General features: G+C 44.0%; 1 protein-coding gene across 1 annotated transcript in view; it reads right to left on the bottom strand.

Moving 5' to 3' along the window:
* Positions 1-10,848: 10,848 nt before the first annotated feature.
* The window catches only part of TMEM131L (transmembrane 131 like), an 80,619-nt gene continuing 74,805 nt past the window's right edge, over positions 10,849-16,662 (bottom strand). The window contains 4 exon segments of the mRNA XM_030449895.1: positions 10,849-11,260; positions 12,736-12,878; positions 13,721-13,809; positions 15,411-15,531. Of these exon segments, the coding sequence (XP_030305755.1) occupies positions 10,982-11,260; positions 12,736-12,878; positions 13,721-13,809; positions 15,411-15,531 (632 nt within the window). The 3' untranslated portion in view covers positions 10,849-10,981.

A 16,662-nucleotide genomic window follows, 5' to 3' on the forward strand; every position in this document is an offset into this window, starting at 1 on the left:
ACATCCCAGCACAGGAGACAGGAAGGATGGGGAGCTTGCTGGGGCACTGACAGCCTTGGCACTGCCAACCTTGGCACTGCTGGCCTTGCACAGACACCACCAGCTCACACCTGGCTGCCAAAGATCTTGGAAATGGCTGAGCGTGGCTCTCACCCCAGCTGCCCTCAAGGCCTGGGGAGGTGAGAAGCTTATCAAAGCTTATCACTGTGCTGCAGAGGCTCCTCTACCCAGTTTTGTTCTTTCAATATCTATGCTTTCTGCTCCGGAGTTCAGCCAGGGGTTTTCCTGCCCCTCTGACCTTTGCTTTTTCCTGCAACTTCTGGCATAAAATAGAACAACTTTGTAGCTAAAGCTGTGCTTTTAATGGTGCATTTGCTTTCTAATTAGATGGACCCCGACTGCATTTTAAAGAGGAAATCAGATCTTGAAGGTGCTGAGGTTGCTGCAGGACTGTCTGTCCAGGGGGGGCTTGCATCCACCCTTCCTTACTATATTCTCCCTCCTCCAGGGTGGAAAGCCAGGAGACAGAACAGACTGGAGACAACAAGATCCCACAGCCACCCTGTCCCCAGCGGTGGAAGAGCAGCCAAGAGCTGAATTGCCACAAGCACATATGTTTAATCCAGCTTGCATTTGATGAGCAGCAGGAGAAGACTGCCCTTGCATGCAGAGGGGTTGTGTTTGCCTGGAAAACTGTGTTTGGCTCTGGAAAGCTGTCATCAGCCAAGAGGCTGTGGCAGGGGGAAATACCCAAGATGAGCTATCATAATTGCTCCTTTTCCTACAATAAGCAGGATACACACAGAAATCCATAGCAGGTATCTCGTGGTTGCTCCTATCCCGTAGCTGAGGGGATTTTTTCTGAACCTGAGGATACCTCAAACCTCTGTGAATGTTCCTACAACAGAAGAAGAGGAGGTGCCACTTTTTCCTCTCTTGAATGTTTACTGAAGAAGCCAGGAGATTAGGAACTGGATTCAGCCTTGCAGAAAAGGTGGGCAGAGAAGATAGGAGTGAGAGCTTAACCACTGAACACAGGCAGGGATGGTCACCACTAGTTGTGCTGAGACATCCTGAGCATCCTCAGAAGCAGAGCCAGTGAACCAACAGCAACTGTGGTATCAAAATCCCAAGGCCTCCAGATATGAGGTGCTGGCTGAATAGGGGACACCTGAGACGTGTCTAAACTCTTATGTCTAAAGGGGTAGTAGGATCCCGAATTCAGCCCAAGACTCTCCCTCTGTTGTCACTGGGGTTAGACTGTATTGTCTAATCCTTCAAGTGCATCAGAAATATCTTGAAATGTGACCTACCAAAAGAAAGATTATTTTCTTTTTTCTTTTAGTGCAGGAAATTGTCACAGTGTCTAATGTGACAGGAAAAACACATTGTCTAATGAGTAAGCTTGAGCTTGAGAAGACACCTCTGCTACAGATTTTGGAAGCAACATTGACCTCCAGCCTCTTGAACAGGCCTTCTGGAAACTTGGCTTCAGACCCCTTAGCTGGAGAATGCAGAGGAAGGGTGTCGTTATCAGATCCAGGGGTTTCTTAACCATGCTCTTTATTTCCATCTCTACTGCCAAAAATATGCCTTTCAACCAAGCTAAGTAAAAGGTTAGACTCCTTGAAACCAAACAGACATGCACGTAACAAACAAACCAGGCAAACAAAACAGAAGCCCGTGTCCTGGGAAGCCAAGTTTCAAGAAGATAAAAGGAGTCACGATGCACGCAGCAACATTCCCCTCTGATAGCAGGGGGTTTGGTTTACAGAGCAGAGCAGTGAGGCACAGGAGAGAGACAGACTTTAGGCCAGTGTTCAGTGTTTGTGGAAAGCAGAAGCAGCTGTTTTGCAGACAAACTAATAAAAGTCAGCATCTCACAGAAGAACAAGCTTTAGCTCAACTCTAAAAAAGTCTGGACTCCAAAAGATTTATTCCAGCTTGGGAGAAACAGCCTCTCTGCCCTCAGAATAAATTGTACAACCAAAAAACAGTTTTCAGAGTGAGCTGTGGGACTGAAAGACAGGTTTCTGAGCCTGCAGGAGCTGGCACACAACATTTCCGCTTGCTCTGGAGGCAGCGCTGCAGTTCCCATGGGTTCCATCACATCAGGCATTATAAGCACAACCTGAGAGATCACGTTGCAGCACAGAGCCAACTTGTACCAATTTAAGACAGACATGCTATGGTCTGTCTTCTCCCTGCCTCTTTCTGGAAGTTAAAACAGACACACACAAGCCAGCAGATTGATCTGAACAGGAGAGGATGAGGACATACTCATCTCCTCACGGAGACCTGGGCAGCTCTGGAGGCTGCTTCTTCACATGAAACACTTCCTTACTAGGTTCTCTGTCAGACCCTAAACTTCTCTTAGTCTCTGCAACACTGGGTCCACTGTAGTAGTAATTAAAACAAAACCCAGAGCAGTCATTAGGCTTTATTCACTGCGGGAATATATGTGGGAATTTGAAATCAGCAAGTCAGGCCCATTACTGTAAGGTTACATTTGGTCTGTCATCTATTAAAACGCATGGCTGCGTGTGCCTGGCAAGCACTTCATAGTTGTTCTTTTGATCTTCACAAAGATAAAACTGTAATATTTTTGTAGGTATATGAGAACATTAGTTACCAGACTAGTTATAAACCACTTAACTTTTGAAACTGGTGCCATCTGTTTCCTATTTTTATTAATAGAACTCAATACTCAGTCACTTGAGGACTTGAGTCTAACAAACTCTCTATGAAACACCAGCACTACTTTGGCCAAGACAGCTGAACTCAGCCTTGACAGGTCTGCAGATGGTGCTGGTCATACAGACAAAGGACTGCTCAGACCAGAGGAAACAAGGAAAAGTTGGACAGAAGGCCAACTAGGAGCCTTTCGCTTATCTCTCAGGATGAAGAAGAATTCTGCCCTTTTTAGGCTTCAGACCCCAGGCAAACAGCCTTTGAGGTTCTTCCAATGAAAACCAAACCTGCAGCTTACCAAACTTCTGTCATGTAAGCAATTCTGGGGGATGAACCAGGCTTATATTACACTAAGAAAATTAATAAATAAGAGTTAACAGATATGTTATTTCTCAGTTCAAGATTTTGAAGCATTTCTATAAGCCATTATTTGGTCCTCAACAAATACCATGATAAATTTTATTCCTTTAACTTAGAAATTATTATTAACCTTTCAAGTGAACGGAGATGTTCCTTTCTTATAACAGTCTCCTCATCAATAAGTGAATGCACAGGACATCTCTAAGAGGGCCAAAGGTATCTCTCCTTAATGACATTGTGAGCCAAGTCAGTTGCTTCTTGCTGCAGGGTATTGCCCTGAGTCATGAAGTTCTGCTATTGCAAACCAAACTCATAACCTGTGACCCTTGCTCAGAAGCCAGAAATACTTACAAACAGGAAAAATTTGTGTCACCATGAGCTCAGCCCCCACAGGCTGCCTACCCTCAGCATCTCCATCAGGTCTCTGTGTCCCAGGTTTCTGCTTGCTGTCAGGAGCACCCCATGAGCCACAGACAGCCCATGGCAGAGCTGTGACATTCAAGGCTGCAACCAAAAGCTTAAGCAAACCCTGCAAGTTAGGAGAGGGGGAGACCAGCTGTGCTTGCTGTAGAGGTGGTGAAAGTGATAGCCAAGTGCCAGAAGAAAATTGCTCAGTGGCACCTCTACTCAACAGAGTGATGGCATGGGAAAATTGGACAACTGAGCCCTGATTCCAGAGAAGATACCTATGGTCTGAATCCTTGCAGTCCTGGAAAGTGCATTACATGCCAAGGACATATAGATGGGAAAAACTGTAACTGAGTACTCAGACATTTGGTGAATGAGCTGAGCTCAGTATTGGTGGTGGGAGCGCGAAGGCATTCACAGTATGTGCCTGATGTCCTTCACCAAAAGAAAGGGGTGGTAGGCACCTAATTAAAAAAAAAAACAAAAAAACTGAAGGAGAAACACGAACTGTGATAAAGGAGAGGCTTTCATCAACAGAAGTAGGGCTGGCATCTCTTCTGGTTAACAACAGAAAGACTGATCAACCTGCAGACAGCTATGGAAAAAGCAGACCAATACAAAAATGTAGATGAGCTCCAGAAACCATTCACACCACAAACCATGGGTTGCGTGGCTGACAAGCACAGGGGGCAGCTGAGGTTTCAAGACTGAAACCAGGAAGCATTTTCCATTCCCTCATATAGGACCACATACCCCATCCCAGGGGTACACAATGCTGCTATAAGCCAGGCTGGAGGAAGGGTGAAGCAGCCTCTGTGAAAGCAGCTGGAGGAATGCTCCTGAGATGCCACCTCTCTCATGTGAGCATGGCTGAGAAGAAACCAATAAACTCCTGTGGCCACCCCATCCCAGAGGTCTGAGGTGAGTGGTGGGAAGGTTATGGCTTTTTATGCCATTTCTACAAGGGCCCCTTATCAGCTTCAACGTCTGGTTTGCACTCCTCAGCATTTCCTATGTTGCCCTGCAAAACACCTTTCACCGAGCAAGGCAGTGTTGAGTGAACTAAGTGAAACATTTCTTTCCCTAAATCAGAACCAGCAATTGTAGCAGGTTCTCACAGGGTGTTGGTGGCCTTGCTGTGGCACCTCAAAGTTGGGTGAGCAGGAGGTTATTTTTAGCTTCCAGACAGCCTCCTACCACATTACCCCCTGACCCCCTGCCTGGCAAAGGTGATGCACCCATCACATCACTGTCCCCGAGAGCCAGAGCAGGTCCGGCACGCAGGCACCCCCCACATCTGTGCCATTAATGAAGACGTGCAAAAGCATTAGATTCCCTTCTCCAACTGTACATTCAGTCAAAATTAAAACCAAATAAATGGCTTGCAGTAAAACTGAGTGTTTTGCCAGCATGGTTGGAGACACAGGGTCTTGCAGAGCCTGTCACCCCATGGGTATGGCAGCCACACACTAGAGTAGGGGGGGAATGGTCAGGGTATGGACCATCACCTTTTGGAAATCACTGCATGGGAGCTGGGCTTACTAGAGAGGATGGGAGGTTTTTGGTCACTCAGAGAGGCAACACGCTCCTTCCTAGAGATGTATTTGCACACACTTAGATTGAGAGCCAAGCCTGGCTGCTGGTGGCTTAGCTGTCAATGATTAAACAGCTGGTTTATGCTAGATGAGGAGTTTATCTACACCAGCAGAGCAGCTCATCTGGCAGTGGTGCATACACTGGGAAGGTCCCTCATTCCAGGCCAGCATGCTCACTGCTTCTGCAGGTTGCTGGCAAACACAACTCCAGAGGGGTGCGTGGGGTTGCACAGAAACACCAAACCACCACCACCTCTGAGTAAGACAGACAGAAGCCCAAAAAGCCAAGAGAGAAGCTCCCACACACAACCAAGGGGCATGGCCAGAAATGGCCACCCTTCAGAGCAACCCTGGAGTTGGAAAATGTTTCAGAGCTTGTGCTGCTGCTGTTGTTGAAGGAAGCAGCAAATTAAATGCAGCAGAGGTCAGGGAAAAAGCAAGTCACATGATGTGCAACCCACAGGGACAAAGGAGCATTTTTGTCAGGGAGGCACGGACAGACAACTTTAGCAGGAAAACCCACTCCAGAGAGAGAGGGAGGAGCAGTAATATTCAGCTTTCAGCAGCAGGGGAGTGCCTGTGTCCCTGCATTAGTGCTGAGCTGCAGAAGCAGGGGTGAGCTCCCAGGACCTCAGCTGCAACACCACCTTATAGGGCTGGGACATTAAATCCTCACCCTGCTCTGCTCTTGCCACTCACCCACATATCACCCACTGCCTCCCACAGCTCCATGCCCCCAGCTTGTGAGGGTGGATAGCATTGCTCCAGTGCAGCATTGGGCTGCCCCAGCCAGCACCAGGGATCTCCTTCTCCAGCTGGGTCACCTACCTTTGCCTGTCTCCCACAGGCAGGGTGAATATTGTGATGCCACTGGGAAAGAGGAGAGCCACAGCACAGCAGTCCTGGAGAGAAAATGACCCTCACCTCACTTGATGGTGCTTCAGAAGAGGAGGCTTTAAGCCCTGCCCCAAGCCATTTCCCCCACAGAAGTGAAGAGGCAGATTGTACAGTGAGATGGGGCAGAGGAATCAATGGTACAACTAAAATGTGCCCACAGTGATGGGAAGATGCTGCCAGGCACCTTTTTCCCAAGTGCTGAAAGAAAAGCGAGCATGTGGAGAGAAGATGGTGGTGACTTAATGACTAAGAAAAATAAACTACAGGTGTTCCCCAAGGCTGGATGGAAAGGAGCAAATGCTGGAAAACAACACCCAACCTACTAACAAAAAGACCACAGCCAAGTGCTTACCTGGCAGGATGGTGGTGCCAGCTCTGCAGGAACCTGTGGTGATGCTGTTGCTGAGGCTGCAGCTTCCAGGTGACACCGAGGCATCTCATAGGGCAGAGAAGCTGGGTGCAGGCACTGCCAGCCCCACTGCAAGTGGTGAGTACCTCCTCTGAAGCAGACTAAGATAGTAGAAGTTCTCTTTAATTAACTCATTTACCCTCTGGCAATCAGGTCTCAGACGCCCTCAGAGTTTTCATGCTCACTGCTTCAAGCTGTCTGCCTTCAAGTGGCTAGAACTGTCCCACCTGGCCAGGTTCAGCTGCAGAAGCTGTAGGACAGAGCCACCAATTGCCACCCTGCTACAACAAAGCCACGAGCAAGCAACAGCCATGGTCCCCAGGTGAGCCTGCCTTGAGGGGCTTGTACTGTTTGCTCCCCATGTGTTTTAAACCACTAAATACAGTACTCACAGCTTGGTCTGGCCCATCTGGTGCTTTCAAGCAGTTCAAACCCAGACCAGTGGCAGCCAGGCTGCTGGGCAGTCCAAATCCCTCCCTGCAAAAGCAACCTCAACCATGTAAAACCACTTACCAAGAAACAGGGTCCCAGCAGATCTCTGCCCTCTGCTACCAAGAAGCTGTGCTGGATGCTCCTCTTCCCTTAGCTCTCCTACTAAATGCTGCCGGGGCTTCCTGCAGCCTGGCAAAGCTATGGCACCTGAACACCCCTGCAGCAGATCCTGGCTTTGTCCAAATGCTGACTGTCTCTCATAGTACTGATAAATGTTCACAAAGTGTGCCAGAAATATTCCCTGGCTCCAGGATGGATTGTGGCTGTCACTTCTCCCAGGCCTCCTTTCAAAAAAAGCACTGAATATCCTAAGTTCATATAGCATTTGCATTGAAACAGAAATCAACACTGAATAGTTGAAACGGCTCATAAGATTTTCCTCCTCCCCGATTACCAGCCCCACTAGTAAACTGTGCAAGGTATTTTGTTTTTATTTTGGTATTTTTGTTTTTTCCCTTTACAATCTTAAGCATTTCCCAGGTTAAATGAGAAGTTATTTTTTTGATGTTCTCAAAAAAATGGTACCTGTTTCAGAGAGATCAGTGAAAGTTGTGGTCCTTGCTGTAAGGTGTTCCTGGCACAAGACAAGAAACAGAATTATTTAGCTCATGACAATTAGATGTCTTTATAGTAGCCTCTCCAGTTCCACTCAGGTAGAATTACAGTCATTTCTGTAGAAAGAAATTTGCAGTGGAATTATTTATTTCACTTTCCCCTTTACTGTAGGAGGAATTATTTCTAACTGAGCTCAAATCCACTTGCATTCAGTGGATTGCTAATTAAGCTACAGATGTCTCCTGATGGCAGCAATTATTCCTGGTAACTTTAATGAGCTTGCCACATTCCATAGTTATTGTTATGAGAAGTTGCACGAAATACTTTCCCTAATACTACAGAGCTCCTGAGGAAATTACTTCTTGATCTGCTCTGGTTTGATTAAAGAGAATGCTTGTATTTCTTTCTCAGAAATACACCCCAAGTAGTTTGTCAGTCATTGCCTTAGTCTTTTGCTAGAACTTTACCAACTGACCAACTTTTTTACAGACAATTTCTTTTCCAAACATTTTTTTTTTCTCTCTCTCTGAACTCTTCAGTGTCTTTGCTTGGTTTAGTGCATGGGGTTTTTTTTTTTCCTCTCTTTTTCAGTGATCTCTGGAACATGTACAATAGTTACAAGAGGGACTCAGTGCCCATCAGAAATCTGAGGGGTTTCGTTGTTGTTTCAGTTTGATGCAGACATAAGAAAAGCATCTCCTTACACTGATACTTGAGGACAAGCTTCAGTGCATGTAAAATACAAATCTCCTTAAAACAATTAACAGAAGGATGTGGGTAAGCACAGCTTTGCACATCCTCTCTTCTCTCCTGTGCCTTTGGACATCCAAATTTCAATGAACGTGCTACCCAACAAGCAACATTATCCAGGGAATAAAGAACTTAATTGCACGTCAAACCAAACAATTACTTTTTTCCTCCATATTTATTGTGTGCGCACTCCCACTCCTCCTGAAGGCTCCTGCCACAGGTGCACAGAGAGCATGTCAGTGGTTACAGCTCCTTCTCATGGCTCAGTACTGATTTCAGGAGCATCAAAATTCATATGAACATCCCTTCAAAATCACAAGCAATTATGATTAAACTCCAGAATCAATCAGAATCTCTCCTGGCATGACACATCATGGAAAGAAGGCAAAGACTCTGGGTTCTAGTTCCCAATCCCTAATCAGGTCATTATAATACTGTGGTCTTGAAAAAACACTGGGACAATCACATTTTCCTGACATAGAAACCAAAGAAAGGCTTAGGAGCACCTTCTGCATGAGGAGTTAAAGCAGGCAAACGTGGCAGCTTTTGACTATCACACCCAGTCACTGCCTCTTTCTGAGCTAACTCAAATGCACATGAAAGTGTAGCTGGGAGGGCAACTTTCAACAAAGCTTTCTTTGCAGGAACTGCTTATTTCCTGAAACAAACTTTTTGCAGAAATATGCAGTTTCTGGTGAAACATTTCAAGACCCGAGATGGCATTTCTGGCTGAAACCAGCAAGTCAGAAGACCTGGTTCAATAGCTCAGCGATGTGGTGAGACTGGTAGGGCCAGAATTTAGGTCTGGGAGCTCAGACTGACAAGCAGCCTTGCATGCAGCCTTGTCAGCTATTTTGCAATGCCCTTCCTGCTCTGTCTTCACATAAAAGCAAATATTCAGGCTTTCACATTTAACTGTCAAAGTTCTTGTCTTCCAGTCAGTCCAGTTCTGGGCCCCTCAGTTCAAGGACAGGGAAGTGCTTGAAAGAGTCCAGCGCAGAGCTACTAAGATGATTAAGGGAGTGGAACATCTCCCTTATGAGGAAAGACTGAGGGAGCTGGGTCTCTTTAGTTTGGAGAAAAGGAGACTGAGGGGTGACCTCATCAATGTTTTCAAATATGTAAGGGGTGAGTGTCAGGGAGATGGAGTTAGGCTTTTCTCAGTGGTGACCAGTGATAGGACAAGGGGTAATGGGTGTAAATTGGAGCATAGGAGGTTCAAGTTGAATATTTGAAAAAATTTTTTTACTGTAAGGGTGACAGAGCCCTGGAACAGGCTGCCCAGGGGGGTCGTGGAGTCTCCTTCACTGGAGACATTCAAAACCCGCCTGGACATGTTCCTATGTGAAGTGCTCTAGGTGGCCCTGCTCTGGCAGGGGGGGTTGGACTAGATGATCTTTCGAGGTCCCTTCCAACCCCAAGGATTCTATGATTCTATGATTCTATGATTCAAAGGGCAAGAGGAAAGAAAATGAAGTAGCAAAAATTAAGGAACTTGCTCAAGTTTACAAAATCCTCAAAACAGCAATTGGACCCTGGTGGCCTCTAGTTTGGCTTCCCATAAGGAGCAGGACTGCCATCCCCACCAGAGCAGGTCATGTGCAGCTTCATTCATCCACCTCATTACCACCTCCAAGCAGAGAGATCTGCCCACCCCTTAGGGCAACCCCATCTCCTGCAGCCCTGTCTGCCAAGGCAAATCACTCACGTTATCATTTGTTATTTCTGCAGTTGCCAAAATGCCTGCTGCCACCACTCAGGCCTTGGTTCTGCCATCTTTGTGGTTCTCCTTCAAACAGCTGTACACAGCTGCTACTGGATCTTCCTTTACTCTCTTGAGGCTTAGAAAGTCCCCTTGTCTATGATAGCTCTGAATCCAGGGGATGCCTTCACATTTTTCTGCCATATAAGAGTGAACATGCCCAGACACACTCTGCCAAGCCAGAACAGAGGGCTCTACAGAATGGTCAGCAGTGACAGCTTGCAGGGTGGAAAGATTCAGCCCCAAACTGGGTGGCAGCACTTCCATGGTTGCCTTTCCCACTACAAAGATTCAGTCTCATAACATGAGCTAACACAATGCTGTTCTGTTTTGGAGAATGGTGTGAACTTTGCATTCAAAGAAATAATTGTTCCCATTCAAGTTGTGGCATTCTAAACAAGGGCAGTTAAATGCACTGAGAATGCTATTGCAACATGAAGGCTAAAAATGTAAACAGAAAATGTCAGGAGTCACTCACAAGAAAAGCTCCTGGAAGAAATGCCCACTCACCACACCACACAAGCATTAACATCATCAAGTGACAGCCTGCATTTTGAAGCCAGATAAACAAGCCACAATTCAGGCTTTTTTTCTGTTGCCAGGAGTTTACATCCACAAACAACTATGTCAGCACTAGAAGGGGCACCACTTGGAAAATCTCTGATCTGCATCAACAAGGAGGTCCCCAGTGTTACTGTTTGGTACAGATGCAATTAATTACTGATGCATACCTAGGAATGCCAAACCACTCCTAGTTTATACCACAGAATGTAAACTTCAAAAGAAATGTGCAGTACAGGTTCATGGATGCTTTTAAGATCATAATACTGTCCTTATTCTTGAAAAAAGTTTTAAATTTATAGCCTTCACCTGACAATAGCAGCATCCTGAAGAGGCTTTGCTTTTTAAAATGCACTGAATGCTCAGACTTCAGTAAAAAAATTTATTTTCAATATAAAAGTGCCAAAATATCCACCAACATTGTAATCTATTCAACAACCAGCTTACTCTAGTAATCAAAATTGCAAGCATCTTTATTCACATTTTTAAATCAAATTCCTTTCACACATTTCCACAGTAACCCGAGTCCCTCGAAAGTGGGAAATTTGCATTCCGATTGGCTGCTGTAGTCCATATGTCCAAGTTCATGTAGGCACGGAAGGGGTTAAACCTTGGATAGTATTCCTGCTTACACATAACTGCCTGATTCTCCACATGGTTTGAGTGTTGGGTTGTGGCACTGATGGGGCAGCAGCTTTCATAAACATCACTCTGAGGTGCCCAGATGGAACCAAAAAGTCCAGACATGGGAGACAAGCTTCGGGTGCTCGAGAGGTAGGGCTGTAGGGCAAGATGAAATTTATCATGGGAAACTGCAAAATGGACCATTTGCCAGAGAAAACACAGACATGCAGTACTAAATGGGAGGAAGCAGCATTTATGCAGAGAACTCAGGAAACACACAAGCAGAAAATTGTTGCACCTGAGTTTAGAGAGCAATACGGCTGCTGAAAACAGTAGAGAAGCATCAGTGTATGTGTGTGCAAAGGCACTTGGCTAAATGAAGCCATATGAGCTCCTCCCTGCATGGGATCAATATTACTGTAACAGGAACACAATATTCATCTCTGGTCAATCCGTTAGGAAAAACAAGAAGAAATGGAAGACACATGAGAACATCATGTATGTTTTGAGAGTTAGAAGAGAAGGATGCCGAAGAAATGACAAGGAAAAGGTTGAAGTATGTGTTGGTACTGAAAGACTTTGCACTCTCCTGGGAGCAGAGAGGGGTATTCAGAATAGAAAAGACTATTATTGGGAGCAAGGGAACTTATTTAGAAAATTTCGAAAGCTTATAAAGAACCTCCTGGTGGGCAAGATGTGTTAGTCTGCGAGGAAGTCTCTCAGAGAAGGTCATAGAAGTCTTGGGACTTTTAAAACTGAATGAAACACTGAAACGTATTGTGGGAAAAAGCTCACAAGGGAAATTAACTGAATTATCTAATGCATTTTCCAATCTTTACCTTCTGTGTTTCCTGGCATTCCTGAATAAAATATGAAATAAAGTCACATTTATTTTAGGAAACAGTCTTCTACCATTTTTGCTACTTTTCAACACAGCAGAACTTTCAGATTTTGCAGTTGGAAGTATGTCTTGCTTTATTTGGTTAGTCGTATTCAAAATAATCCAACTGTAATTAAAAAAATCCTAAAATAGAAGATTATGAAACATGAACTGAAGAGAAGGTGGTAACAATTAAAGACCACCTTGAACTGAAGTCACTACATTGCACTAAAGGATGACATAAACATGGCTAGGCTAGAGCGTAACAGGTCAAAGTCAGCATTCCAAAATCTGCACAAATCCAGCTTAAATCACTTGGATTTCCTAGAAAAAAAACCCCGTCAAAGTCACTGAGAGCAGCTATCCATTCAGCTCTACAATTTCCACATCTCTTTGGGTTTTGCTGTCAGCACTCTTTGTGTTTTAATCTCATCTGGAAAGGCTGATTTTGATAGGAAAAAAGTCTCAGTAGGCTACGCAAGTCCAAAACGTTTTTCCCTATGCGAGATGATTTTAGTCAATTTTCAGGCAAATGGCTCTGTCTTCTAATTTCACAGGCAAGGTTAAGCAACAACCTTGACCAACAACTGGGAAAAAGCCATGTTACCAGTGAAAGCATCAAACACACACCTCAGGCTACTTAAAGGATTCACGGAGAACATGGGAGCAACAGTCAGGAGCAACACAGGAATGGGCAGAGAAGGCTCAGAAGAGACAGATGGAGGCAGTGCCTTGCAGGGACAACACTCACTGTGGAGTTGACATAACTGGTGGGCTCCCAGGTGGGTGGCATGCCGGGAGGTGCATTCCAGGTGGAGGGACAGTTCTGGTCAAGGAAGGCTGTATTCTGCACCGCTGCAGGACCCGGGAAGCCACTGGGATAGTTCATGTTTTCTGCCGTTCAGAAAACCAGGGAGACAAAATAAGGCTTTTGCAATAAAAAATGCTACTAACATTTCTGTGAAGGAACACTACATCTTTGCAGGGAGAGCCAGGCTGGACCTGACCTGTGCCTCCAAGAGCCTTCAGTGACTTCAGGAACCTTCAGGGAAGCACAGCAGCAAAGCCTAACAATTTTCTGTTAACAAGATTACCACTCTGTACTAGGGACTCACTAACAAATTGCTGTCAGGAGGGCGGAATAAAGACTTGGCAATCTCTTTACTGGAAAACAGTCTTTATTAGCCACAGAATGTGCATGGCAGAGCCTACCCAGACTTCGCTGCCAACATGCCTCAGCTCTAAGCACCCAAGGGATCACTGTGCTGCCTGTGATACTGTAGCCTGACCTTTAATTATTGCTTAGGTAATGCTAAAGAATGCTAGGTTGCTGCCAATGTGTTTCCTAAGCCAAGAAACTCTAGCCTGGAAAGGTAATTGGTCACAAGAGGCCTTCTGTTTCACACGCTGGAAGGCAGAAGCCTGCCAGAGGGGAAACAAAGAGAACTGTGCAAAAAGATTTGTGTAATACTGTGGTCACGAGCACTTCTCTCTATTCCCTCTCAAAGTCCTGTACACTGGCTTTTCATGCCTAAAAACTCCATCTGAAGAAGTCTTCTCATTCACCACATGCAGACATTGTTTATAGCTACAGACTAGTGAGGTGGAAACCATGAAGTCCACTTTAGCAATGAATGTCCAGATGTTTATAGACCAGCTCAACCTTTTATTCTACAAAAGGTGAGAGAAAAAAAAAGCACTCCCAGTGATAATTCATAAGCTTTATTTAATCTTACCTTCTGGGAAAGCACCATATTCGTTCATCTCTAGTGGACAATACATGTTGGAAAATTGGCTGTCACAAGCTGCATTCCAGTCAATGAAGCTGTTCCAATGAAAAAAAAAAATATCTGCTGTCAGAAACAATTTTCAGAACTTCTGAAAATTATTTAGAAATACTTATTTAATGTGAAGCTGTTGGATGCAGAACAACTGTAAATGCTGGTGAGGCTTTTTACATTCTACGTGCCAATTCTGTGAGCATCTACTCTGTCCCACTAGATAAAACCAGTGATTCTCTCACTGAGCCTTTTACTCTGGGAGAATGAACAAGTTATAATGACAGCTACCAGACTCCTGCAACACCTAAATGGGTTCAGCTTCTTCCTCTGTAAAAATAAAATAACTGTACTTCTTTCCCACAACCATGGAAATGGTATAGTGAAATAGTGAAATACTGTGATTTGAAATAGAAGAAAATGTAATGCATTCTCAACCATTTAAATGGAAATTTCTATTTTTCCCTACCACAAGTGCTAAAGTCCTGATAATTAATGCTTCACACATTTAAATTAAATCTGTTTTGACTAAGTATTTTCAGAATTTCAAGGAGACTTTTTGAAAGCAATTCTTAAAGATATCTCAGAAGTGGAAAAAGTCCAGATATGCAGAGAGCTTGAATAAGCCCAAGTCTGGACAAAACAAGCATATAAAAATTTCAGATCAAGCAGTTCTAATTCAGCTTTAGGATTCAGGCAAGGAGTTATCCTAAGTTATCACTGCTATATGTGAATAAATGACTACATGAATTTTCATATATGAAGTCTAAACTGAGATGGGTGCATAAAAGCAAAGTAGTATAATACAGAATCTGTCTCAAATCAGGATATATTTCATCTGACTTAAAAGCTGAGCAGACCACTGGCCATTGCTTCCAATCATTATGGCTGCAGTTTGTTGACACAAGAGTTAGAACTGAGGTTAGCAAGCTGCTTGGAATCACAAGACCATCAACTGGGGATTTCTACATGACCCCTCTGTCATTTCAGATGACAAGATATGCCCTGAAGAACTGGCTGCATGTCACTGTTATGTGGTGGCAAAGTACTACTTCTCACTGGTTTGTGGTGTATCTTTCATTACTAAAATTTGTCATGTGGCAAGTCTGAAGTACCAGAATTACTCAAGTTCATTACTACAGGAAGACTGACCCAAATCTACATAGAGTCTCACACAGACCAACTTTTATCCTCACATCACCTTCAAACTGGACTATTTGCCTTTTTTTAACAACATCTGCTTGTGCCATTTAACCTGAGTACACACTGCATAATCCGCCCCATGATATACAGAAGCTGTGTATTTAGTGAGGGGAATACAAACCTAAAAGCTATGCCCTCTGCCTGGTCATGCAAAGGAAATCGAAGAAATAAAAAAGATTTCCAAAAAGTATTTAATGACAATTGAAAAAAGTTCTGGAGTATCTACATAGGAGCAGGAACACCACTGAAATTGTCTTAGCAAGAGTAATCATGATATACTAATGGTGAGCAAACCCAACCAGAGCTAAGAATGAAGTGACAGCAAGAATTTTATTTTAATTATCAACTTAAACACTTACAAATATATGACAAGAAGCATAGTACTCTGCATCACATAAACCTGACCAAAGCATTATCCATACTCTTTACATAAAACACAACTTGCCTGTTGTGGACAGAGGGGGTTTCTTGGATCATGCATGGTATATTATTCTCGAGGTTGTAGTTTAAGCTGTTTGTCAAGCAGACTGGCGGGGCAGGCCACAAGTCTCCTGTTGGGTAAAGACCTAGAGAGGGAAAGGGGAATGAAATGCAGAACAAGAAGGAGGCTCCACAAGCTCTGTACATCATGACACTTGATTCTCAGACCCACAATAAGGACTGTATGCTCAATGAAAAGTCTAGACTATACTAACCAATCTAATTTTACATTCTTTTGTGATTGTTACAGTACGGAACGTCCATCTTTAAACAAATCTCAAAATATATAAAAAGACTTAAAATTGAGAGGCTGAAACTCAACAATAAAGAGTCCTTAAGTCACCAGTCACCAGCACTAAGGCTGCACCCTTCCTCACAGCAGGACAGACAACAGGGATGCAATGCCCACCAGCCTCTCCCTCACCCCCACCATCAGTCAGTAATCACCTCTCATTTTCAACTGAACAAATGCATCAGGAACAGGACTGGGATTTTGATAGACTAAAGCCATGCACAACCAAACATGTTCACTTGTTATGGCTGTATTTACCCCTTAAGGGTTAGCACTGACTGTGCTGCTCTCTGTGGACTGAGTGTCCTGACTACCTACAATTTGGTTCATATCAATTCTGTGAGAACAGAGAGCTGGACAAAGGGAGAAATCCAATTCAGCCATCTCTGTAAGACAAGAGTTGCAAAGCTAGGTCTGTTTCACATGATAGATATGATAAATACTGCTACCATGGAAAAAAGCTTAATCAGCATTTGTATCCTACCAGCCACAGGTTAACTCTGCAATAGAAAGGACAACCATGTAAGCGTGTTGCTTTTATGAATCCCACTCAAAAACTTAATATGGTATATAAAATGAAAACTCAGGAGTTTCAAAAGCTTAACCCAAGCTCATTCATTACTGCTTTCAAAGAGAGCAAACCCCAGCTGTGGAAATTTAGAGAAAAACAGTCATGTGTCATTTGATACCAAGCTTCATTTTGACACAGAAACCAAGTTCTTGATCTTCCAACCACACTAATTTTCTACATACATCTTTGCAAAGCAAAGGGATGAAAAACCAAATAATACTTAAAACATGAATCAAAAGCTAAATGCTGTCTTCACACAGAGAAAATGCAGCAAAAAAAGGTCAGGGTTATAAACTTTCATTTGGTAGCTTTGCTCTTACCTTGTTTAGAAGTAAAGTTCTAATAACATAACTA

This window comes from Calypte anna, chromosome 4A (assembly GCF_003957555.1).
Source record: "Calypte anna isolate BGI_N300 chromosome 4A, bCalAnn1_v1.p, whole genome shotgun sequence".
Taxonomy (NCBI): Eukaryota; Metazoa; Chordata; class Aves; order Apodiformes; family Trochilidae; genus Calypte; species Calypte anna.